At 45.1% G+C, this 12802-nt stretch overlaps 1 protein-coding gene across 1 annotated transcript in view; it reads left to right on the top strand.

Annotated features, from left to right (window-relative positions):
• AGXT2 (alanine--glyoxylate aminotransferase 2) overlaps window positions 1–12802 on the top strand; it is a 63748-nt gene that overhangs the window by 38510 nt on the left and 12436 nt on the right. The window contains exons 6-9 of the mRNA XM_040338257.1: window positions 738–831; window positions 1270–1363; window positions 5913–6013; window positions 10516–10608. Of these exons, the coding sequence (XP_040194191.1) occupies window positions 738–831; window positions 1270–1363; window positions 5913–6013; window positions 10516–10608 (382 nt within the window). The remainder of the gene's footprint in view (window positions 1–737; window positions 832–1269; window positions 1364–5912; window positions 6014–10515; window positions 10609–12802) is intronic.

Genomic DNA, 12802 nt, shown 5'->3' with positions numbered 1-12802 from the left:
TTTTTTTTTTTTTAGATGCTTTCAAAGTGTTGTTGCTAGGCAGAATAGTTAATCTTCCCACTTCCTGCACCTAGGTGCTTAATGCTTCCTAACCTACACCGCACAGACTCCTGGGAATGTAGTGGGTGTAACTTTCCAGGAGTCTGTGCACTCCCCAGTCTCAAAGAATCATGTGACTTGGACAGCACAGGTGCTGAAACCTGATCTGACACTGCTTGTGCAGCACTGAGCATGTGCGAGATCTGCAAGGCTGAAATCCAGGAAGTCATACAGTCTGGCTTCATGATGCCCACACTTAAGATGGCCCCAGTCAATTTCTATTTTATAAAGTGTCTAAATGCTGTAACAACCTAACAAAACGGACCTTAGTTTACAGACTAACTTTACTAGAATACATTAAGCTTGTGTATTACAGGGGTATTTATATTTAAAAAGTGAAATTGTGGCCGGAACTCCACTTTAAATTGCAGATCCAATATCTTTCCACTTCCCTACAGTGCTGTCCATACTCCTTGCTATTCTCCTATGTGCCTCTTGTGTTCTCTCCACAATATATTTCAAGGATTGATATTATGAGCAAGAAATAAAAATGATTGTATCTAGTGGTCAGTTCCGCTATCATTTCCCTCCTTAGACCAGCCTTTCCTGTCTTGTTGCCATTTCTGAGCAAAGTGACAGGTTTTCTTGACACTAGCTGTTGCAGTATGCAATTTTTCGTTCTATTTTTTATTTTACAGAAGTGGCTATCATGGGGCCAATCCATACTCACTAGGAATGACAGCGCACTCTGCGTACAAGCCTGGAGTGGCCAATGGATTTGGTTGTCACACGGTAAGATTTGGTACTCAAGTTTGGATGTGTAGTTTATTCAAGTTCAGAGTCCATCCAAATTTATGACCATGAAGATTTGGGCTCAGGAAATCACATAGCGGTACCATGGGTTCAGTGGGTTCAGCTGTGATGGAGCCAACAATAACTACAGCTTAGCTGTGGGTAGCACTGTGTCCACGTTCCTGTGTCCACGTTACAACCACGTTTCTTTCACATCTGCTCATTGAGCCTGTGGGCTTAGGAGGCCTTTTACGTATGTTCAGGGCCGCCATCAGGGGGGTACAGGCAGTACACATGTAAGGGGCCCAAAAATAATTTTTGAATTAGAAATATAATTTATTACGCCATTTAACTTTTGCCGTCCTCTTCCTTTTTATTTGTTTTTGCATTATGTTTTACTTTTGTGATGACCTAACTTTGTTACGATCTGTATTGTAGACGATGTGTCCGGATGTATTTCGGGGTATATGGGGTGGAAGTCATTGCAGAGATTCCCCAGTGCAGACCATACGAACCTGCTCATGTTCTCCTGGTAAGAGCTGATTTATTATGTTTTTTGTTTTGTTTTATCCATTACAAATATACCTGTATACATTACACACATAGGAAGTGGATTCAGCATGCCCTGGGTGCTATTCATGGAGTGGCTCTAGAGCAGGGGTCTCCAAACCTACTAATCAATGGGCCAGTTTACTGTCCTTCAGAGTTTAGGAGGGCCGGACTGTGGCCAGTGGGAGTAGAAAAGGTCCTGACGTCAGTGGGAAAAAATAATGCCTCATTGTTTGCTTTAGACAGAGTAATTGCGTCCCATTATTGGTATAAGTGGGAGGAATTGTGCCCCATCGTTGATGTCATTGTGCCCCATCGTTGTTAAAATGTCTCTGTCCTCAGACTTTATAAATTTTATGAACAAATTGGGCCATATCTATTACAGGCACATGCATTTTCATGTGTTAGGCCCCGTACACACGACCGAACATGTCTGTTGTGTACGGCCGACCGGACAAATGTCCGGCGGATCGGACAGGTTTGCAGCGGACAAATGTTGCAGCGGACAGCATGCTAAGAAACATGTCCGCTGGAAGCCTGTCCGTCGGACATGTTCGGTCGTCTGTACAGACTCACCGTACATGTCCGCTCGCGCGAAAGCCCTCGCATGCGTCGAAGTGATTTGACGCATGCGTTGAAACATTGACCTTCCAGGGTCGCGCACGTCGCCGCGTCATCGTCGCAGCCACGTCGCGACACATCACCGCGTTTGTTTTCCGCGGGGATTTTGGTCTGATGGTGTGTACAGCCATCAGACCAAAATCCGGCAGCGGACATGTCCGATGAAACCGGTCCGTGGACCGTTTTCATCGGACAGATCCGCTGGTGTGTACGAGGCCTTACACAACATATTGCAACGCATATTTTGTATCATAGCCAGGGATGGACTGGCCATTGGGACTACAGGGAGTTTCCCGGTGGGCCGATGGCTCAGTGGGCCGGCTTCAGTGACAGCAGACTGCCGCCCCCCTCCGCTCCTCTGTCTCTCCCTCCCCGCAGCGCTCACCTGGGGGGGAACAAAGAAGCAGGGGGAGGACCAGAGGAGCATGGGGGACGACAGAGGAGCATGGGGGGAGGGGACAGACAGCTGACTCAACAGCTATGGCCTGGGAGTTTCTCACTTCTGCCTAGTCTTGTCCCATAAGGGGGGGGCACCGAACTGATACTTTGCTCCGGTGAAATAATGTCTAGCTTCCCCACTGGTACTGCCTATAAAAGTACCAGTACCAGCCGTTCTACTCTAATTAAGTAGAACGGCTAGTGGCTAGTGAAGGGGGAGAGGGGGCTTGGGTGGCCCGGGGGGGGGGGGTGCGTGAGTTGTCCGGCCCCCATGGGAGAGACCTGTCAAAGTGGGCCAGTCTGGATGAAATCCAGGGCCAAATTTCTGTCCCAGTCCAGCCCTGATCATAGCGTCACTCCTTTTAAATAGCACGCTAATCTACTAGAAGGTAACACCCTAGAAGATTTTGTGTATGCACAGTACAATATACATGGTCTGCTGGTATACTTTTATAAAGTCTGGTGTGCAGGCAGGAGGTGGTTCTTAGCTGAGAAAGCCCCTCCTCCAGATAAAGGGGAAAAATGCCCATGAAGACTCCTGGGATTTATGACATCATTTTGGCCTAAGCCAGAAATCAGGAAGCAACTGAAGAAATGTAAAAACAAAAAGTTTAAAACGAATACCTTCCTATCTATATATATACTAAGGTTAGCAGAATAAGGGTTACAAATAATTAATGCTGATTAAGGCTCCATGCACACTGGACTTAAAAAACGTAGATTCTACAGGCGTTTGACGTTTTTTTCTCCTGCCTCTAGAAGCACTTCTATTGTGCTCTATGTGTCTTTGCACATTATTGACTGCTACAGGCGTTTTCTGTCAGGGACGTTCAGAAGCAGGAAAAAAAACCCTTCTCTATCGCGTTTCCTGGAGGAGTTTAGGAGCTGTAAAAACGTCAGTCTCTCCTAAACTCCTCTTATCTCTTCCGAACGTCAAGTGGCAACGTTTTTTTAGGTGTGTTGTGGGAGTAAAAACTTCTGCAGAGGGGAGTGTAGTGCAAAAAACGCCTATAAACTAAACTCTCATAGACTCGCCTAAACTTTGTACAATATGCTTTAATTTTGCGTCTTTTATGCCACGTTTTTCAAGCTAAAAACTTTGACTTTTTTCTGCTCCTAGTGTGCATGGAGCCTTAGAGAGGGTAATTTCCCTTTTAAGATCAGCTTAATCAGTTAAAGACCGCCCCGCGCAGATTTACTGCGGCTGGGCGGCCGTTCTGCACCAGATCATGTACTAGGTGATTGGACACAGCGGGAGCCAATCAGCGGGTACGGCGGACTCGATGTCCGCCGGGACCCACCAATCAGTGAAGAGAGGCAGAATGGCAGTCTGTTGGTGGGGGGGACAGAGATCTTGTGTTCCTGCTAAGCAGGAACAAGGATCTCTGTCTTCTGACAGCCAAACCCCCCCCCACAGTTGAAAAGCACTCCCTAGAACAGTGATGGGAACCTTGGCACCCCAGATGTTTTGGAACTACATTTCCCATGATGCTCGACTACACCGCAGAGTGCATTAGCATCATGGGAAATGCAGTTCCAAAACATCTGGGGCCAGATCCACGAAGACTTACGACGGGCGTATCAGTAGATACGCCGTCGTAAGTCCGAATCCCCGCCGTCGCAACTTTAAGCGTATTCTCAAACTGAGATACGCTTAAATGTTGCTAAGATACGGGCGGCGTAAGTCTCCTACGCCGTCGTATCTTAACTGCATATTTACGCTGGCCGCTAGGGGCGTGTACGCTGATTTACGCCTAGAATATGTAAATCAGCTAGATACGCCTAATTAGTAACGTACGTCCGGCCGTCGCAGTAAAGATACGCCGTTTACGCAAGGGGTTTTCAGGCGTAAAGATAAACCACCAAAAACATGGCGCAGCCAATGTTAAGTATGGACGTCGGAACCGCGCCGAATTTTTCAAATTTTACGTTGTTTGCGTAACTCGTCCGTGAATGGGGCTGGCCGTAATTTACGTTCACGTCGAAAGCATGACAATTTGCCGACGTCATTTAGAGCATGCGCACTGGGATACCCCCACGGACGGCGCATGCGCCGTTCGATCAAAACGTCATTTACGTGGGGTCACAGTTAATACACATAAAACATGCCCACATCTTTGTCATTTGAATTCCGCGCCTTTACGCCAACACGCCGCCGTAACTTTAGACGCAAATGCTTTGTGAATACAGCACTTGCCTCTCAAAGTAGCGGTGGCGTAGCGTAACTACGATACGCTACGCCTGCCTAAAAATACGCCGCGCTACGTGAATCTTGCCCCTGGGGTGCCAAGGTTTGCCATCACTGCCCTAGGAGCACATTTAACCCTTTGATCTCCCCTGTTAACCCCTTTCTTGCCAGTGTCAATAGTACACTGGCAGTGCATTTTTTTTAGCACTGATCACTGTATTGGTGTCACTGGTCCCCAAAAAGTGTCACTTATATAACATATGCCGTTTTGTTCTCACGGAACTACCTATCTGTTAGAAGACGATATTGTAATCTGGATTATATTCTTCAATAAAACTTTTTTTGGGGGGAAAAAGTGTCATTTAGTGCCTGCTTCTTCCGCCACAATGTCGCTGTCCCGCTAAAAATCGATGATTGCCGCCATTACAAGTAAAAAAAAAAAAAAAAGCTATGTAGCAGAATACATATTGGCCAAAATTTATGAAGAAATTTGATTTTTTTTTTTTTTTTAATATTTTTTTTATTGGGTGTGCTTTATAGCAGAAAGTAAAACATTGTTTTTTTATCAAAATTGTGGGTCTTTTTTTGTTTATAGAGCAACAAATAAAAACCGCAGAGGTGAATAAATACCACCAAAAGAAAGCTCAATTTGGGTACAGCATCGAACGACTGCGCAATTGTCAGTTAAAATAACGCAGTGCTGTATAGCAAAAAATGGCCTGGTCATGAAGGGTGGTAAACATTTTGAAGCTGAAGGTGTTAAACAGAAACAAAATGTATTATAACAAAATCAAAATAAATAAAAGAAAGGTAAAACAAAACCATAGATTAGTCATATTAGCTGAGCGCATTGATATCACTATACTTGTGTGAAAGAACGTACCAGCCATGTGAGATGCCAGCATTGGCATCTCAAAGCAACAAACCGCCCATCTAACTAGCGTGATGACGTGGCTAAGTCCCAACCTACATATTTCATCTCCTTTGACTTTGTCTTGGTCAAAGATATGTAGATATAGACCATAATATTCACCTCTCCAGTGCCCAAACACTCATTTAGTCTTGGTAAGTGATCCATGTAATAATAGATCTGTCATCTGCGGACGGTCACCCTTTACAATAACCCAGAGCTCACTGCAATGGCTGTATGGAGAGCGGTTGGAATTATTTTAGGGATTACTTTATGAAGCTTTATTTGAACTGTGTTTGCCCTATTCTGAGGTTATATGGAATGCGGTTTAATTTTTGATCAATTAAGGCAGCCTCATCACCTCTGTTTTCTCAGGTTCCTGTGACGCCAAAGACAAATACATTGAGCAGCTTAAAGAAACTCTGGACACCAGCGCTGCAAAAAAATTGGCTGCATTTATCGCTGAACCCATGATGGTAACTCAACAGCATTACTTAGAAAATAAGATCCAGCCTATTACTACTTTTCATCTAAGAGCAGCGGTGGCCGGTCCATAAGGGGCGCAGGGGCACCACCCCCCCTAATCTCCATGTGCTGGTCCCAATCTCTAAGAGGGGCACCAGACGCATAGATTTCTACAAGTTTTTTTTAAGCATATGATTAGAGCCCGAGGCTCTAATTTGTTTCCAAAACGGTTGGGATTGGGGTGCAGGGCACCTTGCCCCAAACTCACCCACTTGCGAATCAATATTAGCTATTGGCTTCCGGCTTCTCCTCCCAGCCAATCAGGACAGGAAACGGGTCTTAAGACCGGATTGGCCGGGAGGAGAAGCCGGGGAAGCCGTGACCTAGATGGGGTAAGTGCAGACCCCCCCAAAAAATGGACCACCAGCCGCCACTGCCTAAGAGAGCAATGTCCTGAGAACAACACAAAGATGTTCAGATATTAGGGGTTATAGTGTGTTCGATTTTCAAGAACATTAGCCAATGTGTGAAGAAGGTAAATGGAAAATGTAGCGCTAAAAAGTTGAGTAAGCAATATTCTAATAATCAAATGTTGCTATACACATGAAGGTAGGTCACAAAGTGTGAAAACATAACATATATAAATATAACTCATATATGGAAGATTATGGAAAATGTCCAAATGAATGAACCAATCCATGTAGTGAACACATAAAATCCAATAAAAAATAGTTGTTGCTCAGAAGTGAAGCACAGTGATATAGTGAACACGTGAAAACATTGAGGTGTTGTATCTTCAATCAAAATAATGGGGTATGTACTAATACCAGAGATGGTGGACTTGAATGTCGATGACAACGAGTCAATCGAGCAAAGAGAGCTAAGATGGGCAAGTCTTCCACAACGATCATGGGAGCCCAGGCGTTTCCAGGAGCAGCTTCCAGGGGTCTGGTAGGTGACTGTAAGGTTGAGAAACCAAGTTAAAACAGCCGGATGGAAGGGCCAAAAAAAAACCTCTCATCGAGGGAGATGTAAAGAGAAAAAAGAAGGGCTCCACATGGTATAGATCAAAAAGGATAGGTTTTACTGAATAAAAAACGATTGACATCCGTAGTAATACAAATTTGTGATCACAAAAGTAAAAAGGAGCAATATGGGGAGCAATAAGCCAAGCCCGACATGTTTCGTCTAAGTAGACTTCAACGGGGGCTTATGGGTGAATATCAAGATATACCAAAACAAACTGAGATTTTTAAACATTACCCCAACATCTATACACAACAGATAAAAGAGTATAATTTTTATTTTACACATTTGGAAAATGATCACACTGCATGAAATCAATAAAAAGTACGCCACGTTCCTGGCTCTAAACATCACTTATTAGTGACAGAATGACAATGACAAACTAGATCCATTATTTTCCCACTTCCTGTATTAGGGTGACAACGTGTGTTCTGTAGTGAGATGAAGCAGCAGTGTTGTAACCATGTGAATATTGGATGAAAAATACCACTTTCGAAGCAATCGTATGATAATCTGATCATTAATACGCAGCTTTCGTCCGAAATTATCCGAAGTGGCAAACACGAAAAAATTTTCTCGTATGATACTAGATCAGTGGTTCTCAACCTTTCTAGTGCCGTGACCACTTGATAAAATTTACCAAGTTGTGGGGACCCCTAACAGTAAAATGATTTTCGTAGCGTGGGTTGTCAGCACCCAAAGCAAGGCAAGTAATTTGCGCCCCTAACCCACGGACATTTAGTGCTCCCTAAATCCCTTCCACTCATTTAAACCCATTATGGTACCCATTATTTTAGGATGTACCACTCTTTCTCTTTGTTCTCTTTTCTTTCAATTTTATCTCTCTCTATCCTAATTTCTTGTTTTTTTCCCCCATCCCGCTCTAGCCTTCTTTCTTGTTCTCTTATTCTTTCTCTCTTTTTTTCTTTGTTCCTCCCCCTCTTTTCCTCTCCCTTCCATGTATTCTCTATTTTTTTTCCTTCTCATTGGTGGTGGTGGAGGGTGAGTGGCAGTGCTGGCGGCGAGTTGGAATGAGTGGCAATGCTGGGGGAGTTCTGATCAGCCAACTTAGGTCTCTTGATCAAGGTCCTCTGCTTATCTGAGCACTGTATTGGGGACTTTTAACCACTTAAGCCCCGGACCATTTTGCAGCTAAATGCCCAGGCCAGGTTTTGCGATTAGGCACTGCGTCGCTTTAACAGACAATTGCGCGGTCGTGCGACGTGGCTTCCAAACAAAATTGGCATCCTTTTTTTCCCACAAATAGAGCTTTCTTTTGGTGGTATTCGATCACCTCTGCGGTTTGTATTTTTTGCGCTATAAACAAAAATAGAGCGACAATTTTGAAAAAATTCTATATTTTTTACTTTTTGCTATAATAAATATCCCCCAAAAATATATAAAAAAACTTTTTTTTTTCCTCAGTTTAGACCGATACGTATTCTTCTACCTATTTTTGGTAAAAAAAACATCGCAATAAGCGTTTATCGGTTGGTTTGCGCAAAATTTATAGCGTTTACAAAATAGGGGATAGCTTTATTGCATTTTTATACATTTATTTTTTTTACTACTAATGGCGGCGATCAGCGTTTTTTTTTCGTGACTGCGACATCATGGCTGACACTTCGGACAATTTTGACACATTTTTGGGACCATTGTCATTTTCACAGCAAAAAATGCATTTAAAATGCATTGTTTACTGTGGAAATGACAGTTGCAGTTTGGGAGTTAACCACAGGGGGCGCTGAAGGGGTTATGTGTCACCTAATCTGTGTTTACAACTGTAGGGGGGTGTGGCTGTAGGTGTGACGTCATCGATTGTGGATCCGTATAAAAGAGATCACATGATCGATGACACCGCCACAGTGAAGAACGGGGAAGCCGTGTTTAGACACAGCTCTCCCCGTTCTTCAGCTCTGGGGACCGATCGCGGGACTCCAGTGAAGATCGGGTCCCGGTCACGGAGCTTATTGATCTTGCCATGAATGCAGTGTCCTTGTCACTTCCTATGAGATTAACAGAAAGTACAAATAACCTTCTCTTACTATAATGGAAATGAACAAAGGCAGGACATATTAGTAGTCCAGTCTGTGTGACAACCATGGCTCATCCATAGATACAGTGGAGGAGTGAGTGTGGCTACCCTAGGGCTGGAAGTGTGTTATTTGCACGATTGCCAGGCGAAAATAAAGCAGACAAAAATGTGGAAAATTTTAAAGTATGCACTATATTACATTTTTATATAGATACACTTATAGCTGGATTCAGGTATGTCGGCGTAATTTTGTCCCGGCGTGGCGTACGTATTTACGCTACGCCGCCGTAAGTCAGAGAGGCAAGTGCTGTATTCACAAAGCACTTGCCTCCTAAGTTACGGCGGCGTAGCGTAAATGTGCCGACCTGAGCGCTCCTAATTCAAATGAGGAACAGGGGGGCGTGTATTATGTAAATGATTCGTGACCTGACGTGATTGACGTTTTTTACGAACGGCGCATGCGCCGTCCGTGGACATATCCCAGTGTGCATTGCTTCAAAGTACGCAGTTTCGACGTGAACGTAAATTACATCCAGCCCTATTCGCGTACGACTTGCGCAAACGACGTAAAAAGATAGGACTGTTCCGACGTCCATACCTTGCATGGGCTGCGCCACCTAGGGAGCAGCTTTATCTTTACGCCGGCGTATCTCTAACGTACACGGCGTAACTAATTGCAACGGGCGCACGTACGTTCGTGAATCGGCGTATCTTGCTCATTTGCATATTCAACACTGCAAACAACGGAAGCGCCACCTAGTGGCCAGCGTAAATATACACCCTAAGATACGACAGCGTAGGAGACTTACGCCACTCGTATCTTAGCCTAATTTAAGCGTATCTGGTTTCCAGAATACGCTTAAATTTACGACGGCGTAGATTCAGAGTTACGACGGCGTATCTACTGATACGCCGCCGTAACTCTCTTTGAATCTAGCTACAAAAGCGGAGGTTCACACAAAAAGTGGATCCCTCCGGTGTCACATTTGACACCTTTCAGGGGGGAGGGGGGTGCAGATACCTGTCTGAGACAGGCATTTACACCACTTCCGTGTTCAAATCACTGCAGGGAATACAGCCTGGCACGTCACCCCCCCCCGCTGTCTTCTGGGAAACACTGTTCCCAGGAGAGAGCGTGAACCAGTGACGGCGCGCCGCGATTCTCGCGCATGCGCAGTAGGGAATCGGGCAGTGAAGCTTCACTTTCTGATTCCCTCACCGAGGATGGCGGCGGAAGCAGCCGAGGACCGAGCGATTGCTCAGCCTCGGCTGCTGACATCGCGGGCGCGCTGGACAGGTAAGTGTTCATTTTTTAAAAGTCAGCAGCTGCCGTATTTGTAGCTGCTGGGTTTAAAAAAAAAAAAAAAATGGCCGAACCTCCGCTTTAAATCAAGGTATTTTTTTTTCTGCATATAACAATACGCATACAAACTGTCTGAATTTGTTTTGCAGGGCGTGGGAGGAGCCATTCAGTATCCCAAGAATTTTTTAAAGGAGGCCTATGAAATTATACGGGGGAAAGGAGGCGTCTGCATCGCAGATGAAGTAAGTATTATTGTTTTTCTACAGATTACATCTAAACTTTTTTTGAGTTATGGATATGAATGGTAAAAACCTATTGGGGTTGTTCTGTTTCAAATGCTGCTTTGTGCATTGACATGTCTGTACAGAATGGTCACCTGCTGACTCGGCACCATCCACAGGCAACTTAACTCCTCAATAAGACACAGAAGTTGAATCCAATGCAATTTTACTTTAGCTAATATCAGTACAGAGGATGGTTTTCTAGGGCCAGATTCACGTAGCCCAGGCGCAACTTAACTTTTCCGATTTAAGTTACACCGCCGCAAATTTTCTGCCTAAGTGCCCGATCCACAAAGCACTTACCTGGAAATTTGCAGCGGTGTAACTTAAATCCGTCCGGCGCAAGGCGGGCCCAATCGAATGGGGCGAGTCCCATTTAAATTAGGCGCGCTCCCGCGCCGGACGTAATGCGCATGCTCCGTCGGGTAAATTACCCGACGTGCATTGCGCTAACTGACGTCGCACAGACGTCATTTGCTTAGACGTTAACGTAAATGGCATCCAGCGCCATTCACGGACGTCTTACGCAAACGACGTTGATGTTTAAATTTCGACGTGGGAACGACGGCCATACTTACCATGGCTTAAGACAACTAGGGCTCAGCCCTAGTTTCACGTGGCGTAACTCGACGGAAACGACGTAGATTTAGATCGACGGGCCGTTCGGGACGTTCGGGGATCGCCGTAAGTCTTCATGTGCATATTCTACGCCGGCCGCAATGGCCTCGCCACCTAGCGGCCGGCCTAGAATTGCATCCTTAAGATCCGACGGTGTAATTCAATTACACCTGTCGGATCTTAGGGCTAGCTATGCGTAACTGATTCTATGAATCAGCCGCATAGTTAGAAACAGAGATACGACGGCGTATCAGTAGATACGCCGTCGTATCTCGTTTGTGAATCTGGCCCCTAGTCTTTATCACAATATAATATCTTTTCTAACCCCCGTCTCTGTGAATAACTAACACGGATTTAGGAAACATGGAAGAAATGGGGAGGATCTATCTAGGACTAGACTAACAAGAGCAAGGAGAGGATAGAGTAAGATACTAAAATCACAATAGAAAACCACAAACACCACTGGATGTCATCCTAGTACAGAAGATAATGACCTCATGCAGTTCAATACAATACATAAAAACTACATAAAAATGGGGCAGCACAGGATCATCTTGTAATGCATATAAGGTGCACCTGCAGGAAGAAAGACTTCTACCCAAGGTTAAAGGTACACTAAAGCTTTAGTTTTTTTTATAAATAACAAACATATCATACTTACCGCCACTGTGCAGTTAATTTTTGCACAGAGAGGACCCGATCCTCCTCTTCTGGGGGTCCCACAGCGGCTCTCACAGCTCCTCCCCGCAATAGATAACCCACTTTGAGAAGCTATCTCCCGAGGGGGTTACCTTGCAGGTGCGCTCCCGTGTCATACACTCGCCCCACCCCAGTGCCCGCATCTTTGGATTTGATTGACAGCAGCAGGAGCCAATGGCTGCGCTGCTATGAATCTATCCAATGAAGAGCCGAGAAGCCGTGGAGAGAGCAACGCGGGATCGCGCCCACGGAAATGCATAGGATGAATTAAGGTGAAAAAACATGAAGGTTTAGAACCCCTTTAAGGGCCCTTTCACGTGGCCTTTCAGGTATGTCAGTTTTTCAGGCGGACCTAATCGGACACTCCATTCAACCCTATGAATCGGCGGATGTCGAATCCTATTTTCTATCCGTCTGGCAGATCGCATCAGATGGGATTGGATGAAAACAGACAGCCGTTTTCATCTGATCTCCCCATAGAGGAGAGCGGGGCTCTGACAGGTCCGTCTCAGCACAGTGAACGGAGACGGACCTGTCATCCGCCTGCTGGATCAATGGATCTATCCCCCGCTTAGCAAATCGAAATCCGCCTGGCAAATCGCCTGTGAAAGGGGCCGGTGTCAGTGGGATACCACTTTGTAAACAAAAATCCAAATGCTGTAAATGTAACTGACAACAGCAATAGAATATTATTGCGTCTTTTAACCAGAAAGCAAGTCGGTGTAGGAGAACATCTGGTTGGCATTCTCGGTTTTAGTTCATCCCAAAAGTGTTCAGTAGGGTTGAGGTCAAGCCTCTGTGGGGGCCACTTAAGCTCCATAACGCCCAACTCATGAAA

The sequence above is a fragment of the Rana temporaria genome, chromosome 1 (genome assembly GCF_905171775.1).
Source record: "Rana temporaria chromosome 1, aRanTem1.1, whole genome shotgun sequence".
In the NCBI taxonomy this organism is placed as follows: domain Eukaryota; kingdom Metazoa; phylum Chordata; class Amphibia; order Anura; family Ranidae; genus Rana; species Rana temporaria.
Note: the sequence above shows the minus strand (reverse complement) of the source record. Positions and strands in the feature narration are given on the sequence as shown.